General features: G+C 39.6%; 1 protein-coding gene across 8 annotated transcripts in view; it reads right to left on the reverse strand.

Annotated features, from left to right (window-relative positions):
- Window positions 1–328: 328 nt before the first annotated feature.
- The window catches only part of LOC121872141 (receptor-type tyrosine-protein phosphatase delta-like), a 56,901-nt gene continuing 41,070 nt past the window's right edge, over window positions 329–16,159 (reverse strand). For 2 of the 8 annotated variants that reach the window (XM_042374810.1, XM_042374813.1), the window contains 12 exons: window positions 13,693–13,980; window positions 11,125–11,391; window positions 10,871–11,005; window positions 10,526–10,678; window positions 7,114–7,380; window positions 6,860–6,994; window positions 6,512–6,664; window positions 5,968–6,249; window positions 4,993–5,130; window positions 3,184–3,330; window positions 2,452–2,669; window positions 329–1,866 (listed from right to left, as the gene is read on the reverse strand). In XM_042374810.1, the coding sequence (XP_042230744.1) occupies window positions 1,414–1,866; window positions 2,452–2,669; window positions 3,184–3,330; window positions 4,993–5,130; window positions 5,968–6,249; window positions 6,512–6,664; window positions 6,860–6,994; window positions 7,114–7,380; window positions 10,526–10,678; window positions 10,871–11,005; window positions 11,125–11,391; window positions 13,693–13,980 (2,636 nt within the window). In that variant the 3' untranslated portion in view covers window positions 329–1,413. Of the gene's footprint in view, window positions 1,867–2,451; window positions 2,670–3,183; window positions 3,331–4,992; window positions 5,131–5,967; window positions 6,250–6,511; window positions 6,665–6,859; window positions 6,995–7,113; window positions 7,381–10,525; window positions 10,679–10,870; window positions 11,006–11,124; window positions 11,392–13,692; window positions 13,981–14,577; window positions 14,833–16,159 lie in introns of all 8 variants that reach the window. The other 6 variants (XM_042374812.1, XM_042374809.1, XM_042374811.1 and 3 more) reach the window with 6 other exon arrangements.

The raw sequence follows: 16,159 nt of genomic DNA on the forward strand, positions 1-16,159 counted from the left end.
GGGTTCTTGGCGACCGTGCGGGTACAGCTCACAATACTTACCGTCTCCACTTCTCCAACTAAAGTCAGGTACTCATTTACAGCGTGATGGACTGGGGGTGTTCCGGGTGCGAACCAGCGTCACTTAGGACAGGAGCCGAGTGTTCCATCCACTAAGTTAACATGGTGCAGACTGTATAATTCTCTCGCGGTTCAGGTAGTCTCAGGAGTGAGAGACTCCCTGTCTTATGTCCTTCATAAACTAGCCTTTACCATCACTTATATTTATTATTTGAAGTTATTATAAGTTCTAAATATTATATAATGTGTATAACAAGAAACACATTGGATGATGACAGGGCTATATTTTATGTACATACATCTCATAACAGTTATCAGGACGAAAGAAAATATTTATCCTTCGTGTCCTAAAATCAGACAAACGTATGGACAATGACACAAACTATTGAGTAAAACGAACAAATGTTTTCCTTTTTTCATTTGGACAAAACATGAGCCACTTGTTCTCAGGGGGCGATATAGTTATTTACAAAGTTACCTCATCAACTAACACAGTGAACTCTAAGACCGATGCATGACGCAATGAGGAGGTAACTTGTACCTCACACACAGGTAACACACCTGTACCTCACACACAGGTAACACACCTATACCGCACACACAGGTAACACACATGTACCTCACACACAGGTAACACATCTGTACCTCACACACAGGTAACACACCTGTACCTCACACACTCTTAGCTTTAATCACATTCTCTCTTATATCTAAACTACATAACACAATGACTGTTTATGCGTTACATTATCTTTCACTGTGATAAAATTCTATCTTACCAACTTATAATAATTTACAATGTCTACAAGAGTTAAACGATGCATGAATCCTTTTTCAAATTACCCTATAAATATTCGTTCGCAAACAACGATATATTTTTTTTTTACAGGATTAGCCCACCTGAGCACAGGTCACTGACCCACATCGGGGCCTGGGGTGGGGGGGCGAAAATGTAATAATTATAATTCATAGTAAAAAAAAATATAATATTATAAACATATCGTTAAAAAAGCTTCCTGAAGTCGTTTTGGATTTAAGTATTAACATTGAACGTAGTTAAACAAATGGTTCATGGCCTTGACAACAATTGTTGATGAAGGTGATGTTCAAGTGAAAAACTCTAATCTTATTACACAATGATAAATGTTATTATTTTATTAACAACATCACAATGACATAATTTATATTGGAATATTTTTTTACTATAAAGAAAAATACAGCAAAAATTCTAATCTTTTTACCTTTAACTGCGTAACTGAAGACAGCAACACACCTCAACACTGTAATGATGTCGTGGATCGTTTGGGAATGATTGAAGTACTTACAATATCTTGACTTCTTTGTCTCTCCCATTTTACATTTGTCCACGTCTTTGTTCGATATATCTTCCATACATCTCTGGTGCTTGTTTTCTTCCATTGTGAATCTGAACTCTTGGATGACCTTCATACATCTCTGGTGCTTGTTTTCTTCCATTGTGAATCTGAACTCTTGGATGTCCTTCATACATTTCTGGTGCTTGTTTTCGTCCATTGTAATTGTAATCTCTTGGGTGTCCTTCAAACATTTCAAATGATCGTCTTTCTTGTCCATTGAAATTATGGCCTACAGAGGTATCCGTCTTGGAACTTGAAGAAGTTTTTCTTGACTTGTTTCTGTAAACATAGACGCTGGAAGCCACGAGTATCACAACAAGCAACACACCGCCAACAGACGCCCCGATTATTATTGCAGTGTTATTGTTGTCTGGTGGTTTGGTGGTGACGATAATTTCAGCTGCATCACCATAACCAGCGCCATTACCAGCCTGGAGGGGTCAAGGGTTACAGTTAAAAGGTGGATGTGATGGAACACTCGGCCACTAACAACAGGAACAAGATCGAAAAGGTTACATAACAGACTGGATGGAGGGTCAACAGTAGTAGGAAGTGACTGTAAGAAGAACCATTTAATACCGTGAGAAACTATACTTCTCTCCGGTCACGCTGCTTCTGTAATAATAAAACAAATGAAAAATCATCGATATTATCATCAACCCCAAAAGAACTTTTAGTAAATAATTAGTCAATAAATATTCATGGTTTGGTTGCACAGGTACATGTATGATCTCTTCAACTCGTTAATACAAAACCTTATACCTTACATCTCCCTCCGCTTAACATACTCACACAGTCACACGTGGGAAGAATTAATGAAGAATGTAGTAATTATTCTGAGGTTTATATCAGAACCTGTATTGTACACAGGTAAAACAATGTAAACAATTTTACCTGTGGTCCAGTGGATAGCTGCCTGACTGCCAACCTTGGTGGACCGGACTGAATCCCGTAACCCACGGGGGAAACTTTCTGACGATTTTATAATAATGTACAGAAAGAGACATTAATCTTACCATCAAGTCAAAGGTATAATTTGTGGAGGGCTTCAGGTTGGTAACTGTGTATGCCCTTTTAGAAATGGCCAGGACAATGCCTTCATCCTCCGTGTTGGGTGACCAGGTTAATTGCCAGCCTTCCAGTATTCCATTGAGTTGGTCAGGTAAAGACCAGCTTAAGGTGACTGTGGTCTGAGTCTTGTTTTCCATCTTCAAGTTTTTAGGTTGAGAGGGTTCTGTTCATGTTACAGGAAGATAGAAGATGAAGGAAGAAAGAACATTAGTAAAAAGGATTTCTTTCATTACCAATATAGTAATGTTCAAGTTGTATTGCGACATATTCTGAATGAATTATACGTAAATTTGTTGATCCTGTATTAAGAAGGTAAACCTGATAAGGACGGTATATTAAACCTTTTATGTGTAGAGATAACTGGAGGAGTCTCCTCTTAACACTGAAATATGACGACCTCTGTATAAACTGACTGACAGATAAAGGGGTGACGGATGGCAGTGTGTACAGACGGACACAGTGAGGAAACCAATACTTTCCTACCATTAGGTGAATGTTGAGGTAGCAGACACGTGCTTCACTACTTAAAATGGTGAGATAATGTACATTTGAGATACGTAACTTTCATCTACTGAAGCGAGACACTGAAGCACCCAACATCTACCTTCATATATCAAACACTAAAGCAGCAGACATCTAACTTCCTGGAAAATCACGTTGAAGAAACAGACACTTACTGTCTGGTCTGGTGGTACTGGTGCAGCAGGCCATATTGCTCCCTGCTTCATCAACGGTTAAGCAAACATCAAACTCCGTATCTGGTTCAAGGCCACGTAACACCAATCTGGGGGCACCACCACCTTTGATAGTAGCGCTGTTGGAATCTGTGAAATACCCAATTCTCAGTTTCCTTGAACGTCATTGATGATCTCACTTTATAAACTTTTATTATAACAGTTACAGAATACCATTATATGAAGTGAATGAAAGATGTTCAACATTCTGTATGTTGTAACTCCTGACCGTCCCTGATCTGACCCGACCTGGACTTACCTGACTTTTTGGCTTAACTCTTGGTTTGCAGGGCCGGTATTTAAAAAACCTCTATGAGCTAAAAATTACTCTCGGAGTTGAAATTTTACTCCAAATGTTAGGATTGGCTCAGAGTAAATCACAATGACTTTTAATTCCTAAAAGTATCCTCAGATTGGATACATTTTAGGAGTCCTACCGAGGGCTTTTAAGGGCTTAAGAGAGCTCTGAGAGTAAATTTATGTAAACAAATATGGCTGGTCAAAAAGTCTGTCAGTGCCTTACGTACCCCGAGTGCACCCGGGGTACATAAGTCTCTGAATTCCTTCACTTACAGTATTCTATCTGAAGATGGGTTCTGTGCAGCCCGAAACAATAAAGAAATAAAGTTAGCTCAACCCCGTGTTTCCTTCCCACCCATCAAATCCAACAAATCCTTATGGTAGTTGTTGTCGAGGGATCGATCGCTCGCTCTTTCTCTGCCAATAGTGGTCTCCCACAGGGTTCTGTTCTTTCACCTACTCTCTTCCTTCTTTTTATCAATGATTTACTTCACACTACGACTAATTCTATTAATTCTTAGGTTGATGATTCCACTCTTCACTCTTCTTCACATTTTACCTGTCTCCTATTTCTCAAACTACATCTGTTTCTGGAGCTGATATCATTACATCTATCAATGCGGATCTGTGCAGCATCTCCGAACGGGGAGGTAGAAACTTAGTTAAATTCAACAGCAAAAAACTCAGTATTTACCAATTACGCTTTCCAAACTAAATGATCTCCCACCAATTACATTTCAGGTGCACAATCATTCTGCCACACGTCCACAACATAGCTAAAGCTGCCTCCCGAAAGCAGGAAATGCTGTACAGATGCCGAAACTATCCACTACTGAGCAGTTGCTTCAAGTAAATAAGGGATTCTTTCGTCCTAACTTGGAGTACTGCTCTAATATCTGGGGTGGCTCTTCTTCTGTCCAACTGTTAGATAGGGTAGAATCAAAGGTATTTCGTCTTATTAACTCTCCTCCTTTAGTCAACAATCTTCCCTCTCTCTTCACCGCAATGTTGCTTCACTCTCTCTCTCTTTACAGGTACTTAAATGGGCAATGATCAGTGGATTTGGCATCCTGTGTACCACCAGCAAGGCCGTAGGCTTGTAACACTCGTTTTGCCCGCGGAGCCCATCGCTTCTCTGTAGAAGTCGGTCACAGTAGAATAACCCGTTATAATACATCCTTCTTTCCTCACATCTCCGAACTGTGAAATGCTCTGCCTTCTTCGGCGTTTCCATACTCATACAATCTGTCTCACTTCAGAAAGCTGGTTTTCCGGCATCTTCGTGGGGTATTTAATGTAATCTTTTTCTTTTCTATTTTTAACTAATTTTTCTCTTACTTTTTGCCTCTCAGGCCCCGTTGTGGTCGATGACTTGTACCCGAATTGGCAATTCCCTGTAAAAAAAAAATAATAATAATAATAATAATAATAATAATAATAACAAAGACTAACTGTGATGGCCATTCCACTGAACAGTTGTTGTCCAGTTCAAAAAGTATTCGTCCACCAAGCAGTCATGTACGGCGAGGGACCAGGAGATGTGAGCTTCCCGAGAATTACTGCCGTCACACTTCAGGCCGGAATCTGTAACTGTATTATAAGAAAATGTCAGTCTGGACACGAACACATTAATCAGCGAAAATAGTGCCTGAATATATCGTATATGAACAATGTACACGATCATAGACGAATAACGATAAAGAAAATACCATGAAATATAAACCGGTTTAACCTTAAGATCATTAGAGCTTTTGTGTTGCTTTGTTTTGTAATAAATGACAACACTTAACACTAAGGTGGATCAATGACAATCAAAGGCGACATATAACAAAGAACATGAATAACAGCACAAATTTACACGGAATTTTGTATTATTAATCAAAACAAATAAACACATCATCACTAGAGACCCTCCGAGGGAAACTTGTTGGGCTATATTACAAAAATAATGACTGACAGAATTTATTGTCATACTTTCGACACTTAAAGAAAATACTTTATAAGATCATACATAACTTCCCTTCCTATAGCATAAAGAAAGTATAGCCAATATTTCCCTCAAGTTCAGGGCCGGATTCAGGAGTGGGCAAAGTGGGCAGCTGCCCAGGGGCCTCCACATATCAGGGCTGGTCGACTTGAAACCACATGAATGACTCCAGTCATGTCTCACTTGTGTGTGTGTGTGTGTGTGTGTGTGTGTGTGTGTGTGTGTTGGGAATTTGTACACTATCAATAAATATACAGTTAATTAAAAAATTCTCAATGTTCTAATTTCCTCAATATAACTCGCCACCCCACCCTCTTGGGTAGTTATAATGAGGGGAGCCTCCACAAAGAGGCTGCCCATGGGCCTCCACAGGTCTAAATCCGGCACTGCTCAAGTGGTTAGTTTACAATATACATTTTGATGCGAACAAATACACTTACCGAAATTTGGGATAAATGTTTTTTTTGTAGGGGATTCCTCCCCCCAATCTACTGTGTGAGCTGAGACGCTGACGGTGTAGTTCTCACACGGAGTTAGATTATTGATTGTGTGTGAGCAGCAACTTTCTTTGGGTATTGTGGTGCTATTAGAAGTACCTTTTGAGTCAGTCCAAGTGATTCTGTACTCGTCAATTATGCCATTCTTTTCTTCAGGTTCAGTCCATTTAACAATGAGAGAAGTTTTATCGTTGTGCAGGTTTAAGAGTTCAGGAGGTCCTGGAGCTGAAAGTCATTAATATGAGACGATACTGCAGTCAGTATATATGGGAGAAGGTTATGTGTATGAAGCTCTTATATCATTAAGAATATTATGAAGGGCGTTTTAGTCTTAACTACTAACTATCTACTGGTGTAACAGATCATCTCATAGTATTAGTTATCAATATTAACCCCTAGTGAATTACTTACTTATGAAAAGTTCAATAATTACGAACTTTAACACAAAAATACGCAAACCAACCAGAAAACATCTTAAGTGACTTACTAGCCTGTGGAGTGACTCGTTGGCAGCACCCAGTGTCACTTGTGTAACCATCCACACTTACACACACGCTGTACTTTGTATAAGGCAGAGAGTGCGGCAGCTCATAGCGTAATGGGTCTTCATTCATCCAGTCCATGGAACTACTATTAGTATCTGGAAGAAACAATGTATTAAAAGATAACCATTAGAAATAGAATCTTAATTTACGAAATTTTTATTCTCTTGATAATAAAAAAATTAGTGCAAAATTTTTCTACCAGCAAGTAGTCTAATAATTTTTACCTAAATGTCTCTTTAAAGTAACAGTCTTGGAACTGTCTATCATTATAAGACATTTCATCAGATTACCTGTATCATCAGACCACAATGATGTGCCGCTCCAGCTGATGTTGTAGGAGGACGGTGGGCATTGTGGGTGAAGCTGTTGCCAGGTCACCATTACATTAGAACCACTAAGGTCACACTTCACGGAGCTGGGTAAATCTGTGATGGTACACAAGATGGCTTAGGTCACATGGGTTACCGCTGAAGTGGTGTGTATGTATATAAATATATTTAGGGATTACTGTAGTGAATGAAATCAACCAACTTAGGACACTTACCGGTATCATTGAAAAAAACAGGGAGTGGATCAGTTGCTTCCCCCCACCCTGCCACAGTCGCCGCCATGACGGTAATATTGTATAGTTTACATTTCTCTAGATCCGGAATGTTGACAGTTGTGGTTTCTCCATCTACAGTTGTGTCCTCTTCACTGACAGAGATGATATAGTTTGTGATTATTCCATTGGTTTTCTCAGGCTTCTCCCAGGTGACAGATACTGCGTGGTCAGCTGTTGTAGCAGTCACGTTGACAGGCGGCCCCGGCTCTAGTATGTCCAGGTACAGTTTATGTTAACAATAATAGTTAAACTGTAGTTCTCAAAGGCGCTCAATACAAACCTTTCCTTTTACTTCTCCAAGACATGAAAACTTTGTCGAAATCTTAGTAAGAGTAATAAAATATATCAAGAATAGAGAATAAATTCTTCATTAGTATGTTATCCTACACACGCTTGTATACACTGTCCAGTGTGAGGAAGCCCAGGCAGTAACTTTAAGCAGGAGAATGTTGGCGCCTGGTGAGTGGAGTTCAGTGAAGCTCCTGGCAAGTTTTTCTTATATCTTTAACTTACAGTTTCTCTCAATCTGTTTTCCTTAACTTTGACATAAATATTAACTATTTTATGGGCATATTTATTTTCAACTTGTATAGTAGGTAGTTGAAGGATGACAATAGTTTGTTATTCTTGGAAAACGGATTTAATGTCATTGTACCAGATAAATACAGACTGCAATAACAGCATTCTGATGAACCTCTTCAAGAAATTTAGAACTCACATTTTAGCAGAAAACTTATGATATAATTAGCCTTAAAGAACGACTCCTCGGTTGTTAACGAGAACTGTTCCTTCCTCTGTTATTGATTCAAATGGTATAGATATAAGAGTCATCATCTGAAGTTTGTTTTATATCAAAGATGATTATGGACAACTAGTAACTTCATTAACAGTTACGTAAAAATTTATTACTCTAATTACATGAGTTTTGAGATTATGTCACTAGTTATAATACTAAACTTTAGCGTCTTCAAAGAGGTGGGCTGAAAATATCCCGTCACTTATTGAACATAAATGTTATTACGATTATTTACCAATTATACCATGATCAATGATACACGGAACTAGAGATTTATACATAAGGTTAAGTTATTGGTCATCAGAAGTCTTTAAAACTGTTTTTTCTGGCAAAGACGAAAGGTAACAACTGAACAATATTGAAGCTGCTTAATAGTTTGGTCTTCGTTTGAGTTAACTACAAATTGGTGAAAATTTGCTAAAAATTTTAATAATAACTTTTTTTTTCTCTTGCTATTTCTTGACTTTAGTAGCGGTTGTCTGAGAACACGACCATCTGGGCAAACATTAATTTATAGTCATAATGAGATATATATCACATTTTTGTATTTAACGTAAGGTCACGTTAGATAAAAGTTCTGTCAGATCACCGTTTCATCCACGAGCCCTGAGACTCATGAACCTGTGAATCCGAGACAATTTACGACCAACAATGTGTTATGTCTCGGATTCACAGGTTCATGATATGGTCAAAGGACTGACAGGATATTTTTCGTGAGTAGAATTTATTTCGGCCTGGCTATGATAGTCTTTGTGTGTGCGTGTGTGTGTGTGTGTGTGTGTGTGTGTGTCACTAAATGGGGATAGATTAGGTTAGGTTACATTACGTTACGTTAGCTTAGGTTTTCTATTAAAGTATTTGTATTAATGCTTTATGATAGTATGCACTATCGTTTATGACCTGTGAAAAGTTTTCAAAAACAATAAATACATAAAAGTCATCGTTATTAGGCAATTATCCATATATGAAAATATTAGCCATTGTTCAAGTCAAAGTTCGTGAAAGTAAAATACAAATCCAGACTAGAGTTCAACCCTGGAGAGAGGGACAAAAATAGGAGAGGACAGATGGAAGGGAAGGTGAATAGTATGATTTCTAAATTCTGAAGCAAATCATGATACAAAATATTTTCCGGAAATCTAACAAAATAGATTGTAGAGAAGCCCCTAAGGTATCGTAAAATATCTCCAAGGTCACATATTTAGTGAAAATCGTTTAATAACACAGATAGTCTATTTATGAACATAGTCTACTAACTCTCTCCAGACAGTCCCAGGCTACAGAAATACCAAACCTCCTTGTGTACCAACGTGACAGGATATTTTTAGATCCGTCGAAAGTTTTTGTACTAACACTAACCATGACGGATGAGAAGACGGAAGGAGAAGCCCAATTTGATATCCTTCGGTTGTGGTGAAGGGCGAGAGATAACAACGGCTTTTATGGAACATGGTAGACCGCTCTGAATTGTGACGCCGTGAAACTTAGGTCCATTTACAAGACTGTGTAGAGTTGTTACTAGCTAAAGTGTACACATTTGCTACTAGCTTAGGTGCACACAATTGTTACTACCTAAGGTGCACACAATTGTTACTAGCTAAGGTGTACACAGTTGTTACTAGCTAAAGTGTACACAGTTATTACTAGCTAAGGTGTACACAGTTGTTACTAGCTAAGGTGCACACAGATATTACTAGCTAAGGAGTACACAGCTGTTACTAGCTAAGGAGTACACAGTTGTTACTACCTAAGGTGTACACATTTGTTAGTAGCTAAGGTGTACACAGCTGTTACTAGCTAAGGTGTACACATTTGTAGGTAGCTAAGGTGTACACAGTTATTACTAGCTAAGGTGTACACAGTTGTTACTAGCTAAGGTGTACACAACTGTTACTAGCTAAGGTGTACACAGTTGTTACTAGCTAAGGTGTACACAACTGTTACTAGCTAAGGTGTACACAGTTGTTACTATCTAAGGTGTACACAGTTGTTACTAGCTAAAGTGTATACAGATGTTACTAGCTAAGGTGTACACAGTTGTTACTCGCTAAAGTGTACACAGAAGTTACTAGCTAAGGTGTACACAGTTGTTACTAGCTAAGGTGTACACAGTTGTTAGTAGCTAAGGTGAACACAGTTGTTACTAGCTAAGGTGTACACAGATGTTAGTAGCTAAGGTGTACACAGATGTTAGTAGCTAAGGTGTACACAGATGTTAGTAGCTAAGGTGTACACAGTTGTTACTAGCTAAGGTGTACACAAGTGTTCCTAGCTAAGGTGTACACAAATGTGAATAAACTTCTAATCATTTTACCAAAAATAACTTTACTCTTTTTACCAGGAGAAATTGTCTAGCCTAAGTTATAAATCCTACAAAAGATGTTACTTTGTCTAAGCTACTTACTATCAGTATATCTACTGGCGTAACAGATCCTCTCATAGTATTAGTTATCAATATAAACAACTAGTGAATTATGAACTTATGAAAACTTAAATAATTACGAACTTTAACACAAAAATACGCAAACCAACCAGAAAACATCTTAAGTGACTTACTAGCCTGTGGAGTGACTCGTTGGCAGCACCCAGTGTCGCTGGTGTAACCATCCACACTTACACACACGCTGTAATTTGTATAAGGCAGAGAGTGCGGCAGCTCATAGCTTAATGGGTCTTCATTCGTCCAGTCCATGGAACTACTATTAGTATCTGCAAGAAACAATGTATTAAAAGATAACCATTAAGAAATAGAATCTTAATTTACGAAATATTCTCTTGATAATAAAAACATTAGTGCAACATTTTTCTACCAGCAAGTAGTCTAATAATTTTTAACTAAATTTCTCTTTAAAGTAACAGTCTTGGAACTGTCTATCATTATAAAATATTTCATCAGATTACCTGTATCATCAGACCACAATGATGTGCCGCTCCAGCTGATGTTGTAGGAGGACGGTGGGCATTGTGGGAGAAGCTGTTGCCAGGTCACCATTACATTGGAACCACTAAGGTTACACTTCACGTCGCTGGGTAAAACTGTGATGGTACACAAGATGGTTTAGGTCACATAGGTTACCGTTGAAGTGGTGTGTATGTATATAAATATATTTAAAGATTACTGTAGTGAATGAAATCAACCAACTTAGGACACTTACCGCTATCATTGAAAAAAACAGGGAGTGGGTCAGTCGCTTCCCCGCACCCTGCCACAGTCGCCGCCATGACTGTAATATTGTATAGTTTACATTTCTGTAGATCCGGAATGGTGACATTTGTGGTTTCTCCATCTACAGTTGTGTCCTGTTCACTGACAGAGATGACATAGTTTGTGATTATTCCATTGGTTTTCTCAGGCTTCTCCCAGGTGACAGATACTGCGAGGTCAGCTGTTGTAGCAGTCACGTTGACAGGCGGCCCCGGCTCTAGTATGTCCAGGTACAGTTTATGTTAACAATAATAGTTAAACTGTAGTTCTCAAAGGCGCTCAATACAAACTTTCCCATTTACTTCTCCAAGACATGAAAACTTTGTCGAAATCTTAGTAAGAGTAATTAAATATATCAAGAATAGAGAATAAATTCTTCATTAGTATGTTATCCTACACACGCTTGTATACACTGTCCAGTGTGAGGAAGCCCAGGCAGTAACTTTAGGCAGGAGAATGTTGGCGCCTGGTGAGTGGAGTTTAGTGAAGCTCCAGGCTAGTTTTTCTTATATCTTTAACTTACAGTTTCTCTCAATCTGTTTTCCTTAACTTTGACATAAATATTAATATTTTGTGGGCATATGTATTTTCAACCTGTATAGTAGGTAGTTGAAAGATGACAATAGTTTGCTATTCTTGGAAAACGGATTTAATGTCATTGTACCAGATAAAATACAAAGTGCAATAACAGCATTCTGATGAACCTCTTCAAGAAATTTAGAACTCACATTTTAGCAGAAAACTTATGATATAATTAGCCTTAAAGAACGACTCCTCGGTTGTTAACGAGAACTGTTCCTTCCTCTGTTATTGATTCAAATGGTAAAGATATAAGAGTCATCATCTGAAGTTTGTTTTATATCAAAGATGATTATGGACAACTAGTTACTTCATTAACAGTTGCGTAAAAATTAATTACTCTAACTACATGAGTTTTAAGATTATGTCACTAATTATATTACTAAACTTTAGCGTCTTCAAAGAGGTGGACTGAAAATATCCCGTCACTTATTGAACATAAATGTTATTACGATTATTTACCAATTATACCATGAACAATGATACACGGAACTAGAGATTTATACATAAGGTTATGTTATTGGTCAGCATTACCACCAACAACAGTGTATGGACCACAACTAACACCAGGGTGTGGATCACCAACACCAGGGTGGCCACCAACACCAGGGTGTGGACCACCAACACCAGGGTGTGGACCACCAGCACGGTGTGGACCTGCACCAGGGGTGTGGACCACCAACATCAGGGTGTGGACCACCAACAACAGTGTATGGACCACCAACACCAGGGTGTGGATCACCAACACCAGGGTGCGGACCACCAACACCAGGGTGTGGACCACCAACACCAGGGTGTGGACCACCAACACCAGGGTGTGGACCACCAACACCAGGGTGTGGACCACCAACACCAGGGTGTGGACCACCAACACCAGGGTGTGGACCACCAACACCAGGGTGTGGACCACCCAACACCAGGGTGTGGACCACCAACACCAGGGTGTGGACCACCAACACACCAGGGTGTGGACCACCAACACCAGGGTGTGGATCCCCAACACCAGGGGTGTGGACCATAACACCAGGGTGTGGACCACCCAACACCAGGGTGTGGACCACCAACACCAGGGGTGTGGGCCACCAACACCAGGGTGTGGACCACCAACTTTGCAGGGTGTGGAACACCCAACACCAGGGGTGTGGACCACCAACACCAGGGTGTGGACCACCAACACCAGGGTGTGGACCACCAACACCAGGGTGTGGACCACCAACACCAGGGTGTGGACCACCAACACCAGGGTGTGGACCACCAACACCAGGGTGTGGATCACCAACACCAGGGTGTGGACCACCAACACCAGGGTGTGGACCACCAACACCAGGGTGTGGACCACCAACACCAGGGTGTGGACCACCAACACCAGGGTGTGGACCACCAACACCAGGGTGTGGACCACCAACACCAAGGTTTCAGGGATAATGATATTCATAAAATGAATCACTGAAAACTAAAGTCAACTTGACGAAGAGTGAGAAGCTGTACACAAATACCCGGGATATTAACAAAAGATTTCTCATGTACATATTCATCTCTGACCTTGACCTTTGACCTTGTATTATGGGGAACTTTCCTCTCCCTCAGGGCAGTAGAGGTAATGTGAGAGCCACCGGTGTGTTGAATCTGGAGTTACGGTTCACAAACCCAAATTCTCTGTACAGCAACAATGACCTTGACCTTACGCCCAATGACTCTAAAAGTTGTAGCAAAGTTTATATCCATATCGGCCAGGTAGTTGTGACGTAATGCTTATCTAAATACGGAGACGCAAGTTATGGCTCGGATAATGAAATTAAACATTGAATCGTCTTCTGGTCAAACACACCATCCAAACTGTAAGTTGTTGCCACTGATGTAAGTATTGTGTTCTGGTTGACGGTGGAGTACAGTGTATCATCTACACATAAATGAATAATAATAAAGAGAGTCAACTTACTGTCTTGTTGTGTAACACTCCAGCATGTTATAGGTGGACCAAAACCTGCATCAGTGGCTGCTGCAATATTAACTGTGACGTTGGCGTACGGAGGAAGGCCTCTCAGATAAGTCTGAGTTCCGATACCGAGTGTTTCATCTGAGTCGTGGTCGTCCTCCCACAGACTGGACCATGACCAGCTGATATTGTAGTTTCTAATATGACACGCTGTGTCTGGCGCACTCCAGGTAAGATACATCGAGTTTGTGGTAATGCGGTCAAAGTCACAGTTCAGTGGTGGTGGCGGTACTGAGGAAAGATGTGAAAGATTTAGTTAAGGTACACACACACACACACACACACACACACACACACACACACACACACACACACATACAGACACAGCCAGACACACACACACACACACACACACACACACAAACGCACACACACACATACGCACCGAAACGCGCACACACACACACACACACACACACACACACACACACACACACACACACACACGCACACACATGGCAGCACCGAAACGCGCACGCACACACACACAACACACACACACACACACACACACACACACACACTACCTGACTACCTATAAAATTGTAGAGACGCTGTTAGGTTAGGGTAGGTTAGGTTAGGTTAGGTTGGGTTGGGTTACGTTAGGCTTGGTTAGGTTAGGCTAGGTTAGACTAAAGATATATTTGTGGACCGCACGCTATCGTAGCCTCCAAATAATTCTGTACAGTATTTATAGTTGATAATATATTATTTGAAATTATCAAATCTATTATGACCTACCACAACAAACAAGTGTCTCTTAATGTTAAATTTTCATCTTAAACATAATAGAAAAATAAGACTTGATGAGAGCAACACAACTCTTACCTGAAGCTAATGTTGTGCCAGACGTAGGGGGAGAAGCATACTGTTTGTTTCCGTAATGAGACGCTACAGTATAAAAATATGTTTTACAAGGTTGTAGTTCATCTATTAAACAGTAGGTGGTATATGCCAATTCGTTAAAAGAATCTCTAACATCAGTGACTTCATAGTACTGAGGTTCTTCATCAGGTGGGTCCCATGACACGTTGAGGGCGGTGCTTGACACTGCCTCCACTGTCACGTTGAGGGGCTGCCCTTCTGAGGGAGACAATAGGTGTGAGAGGTGGTGCTGGATGTGAGAAACACTTTGGTAATTTTTTTAAAGAGGAAGGGAGTATGTGTATGCTTGTGTGTGTCTCGGAAAATATACAGTAGTCAATAATGATGATGATGTCATAATGTGTTTACTGCCATCGGGAATCTGTTGTGTTAGAAAGTAATGATCTTACTAGTTAGGTGAGAGTTAAACAAGGAGTTAGACAAGGCAGCGTGAGAGGTGATGAAGGAATAACAGTTAAGAGTAAGGTGACATAAAACTTGGGTATGGAAATGATGTTACTCCTCTTAGAAACTCAACCAGCGGTACAAAAAGTGGTCCATATAACTGTAAAAAAGTGAGTAATAATTGTTTCATAATTAAAAATAAATCCGAAATAAGAATAATGGTAGGTGTTGGTAATTCAAACGAGCGAAAAAATACAGTAAAATATGACCTGATGGTAACTGTAAAATGTTAAAAAAAAGCCTTAATTCCAGTATGACAAAACAGTTGGACATTTTCAGCAGATACCTGAAAGACGATACTTTGGCCAAATACTTAAGGAGTTCGTCAAATATTAAACAAACCTATTAACCGTAAGCCGACAGTAGGCCGATCACCAAGGTAATGTTTCTCATTCGATAATAAGGACACATCAATACTACTGAAGTAACATTATGGTGAATTTGTGGTTCTATAAACCTTTTAAAGTGGCACAAACCCATATGAATATTTGTCAAATAATCACCAACACCACAACATCTCCGATAACCTTTACGTCGTCGCCCGATACATAGAGATTTCTGTCGGAACTGTTATAAACAATAGAAACACACACACACACACACACACACACACACACACACACACACACACACACACTGCTTCAAATAACAACAGGAAGAGGGTTAGGTGTTATGGAGCGAGCATGAATGACCTTCACTTTATATTTGACCTTTTTATACCTTTATAATGACCTGTAGATGACCCCAAATTACATCAACGGACTATAAAAAAATACTTTTATAACCCAATGCTGTTCTCACTTAAATTTTACAGAATAATCTATTTTAAACATAGTAATTATTAGAAAACAAAAATATTATACAGAATATTTTGCATCATCTACTTTTCAACTTTCACCACGTATGATAACTTGCCACACATTGTGCACATGATAGTCTAAATCATTATCATCTTTTCTGTGGGAGTGAAATAGTCATGTGCTCCGCTGATGAAACTCCATATAGAGCATAGTTGAGGAGCATGAAGGGGAGCATTGTGGGTAGATGATTTTGATAATTATAAACGATACTGAAGAAAAGT

Source organism: Homarus americanus, unplaced genomic scaffold, assembly GCF_018991925.1.
Source record: "Homarus americanus isolate GMGI-L3 unplaced genomic scaffold, GMGI_Hamer_2.0 scaffold22069, whole genome shotgun sequence".
Taxonomy (NCBI): Eukaryota; Metazoa; Arthropoda; class Malacostraca; order Decapoda; family Nephropidae; genus Homarus; species Homarus americanus.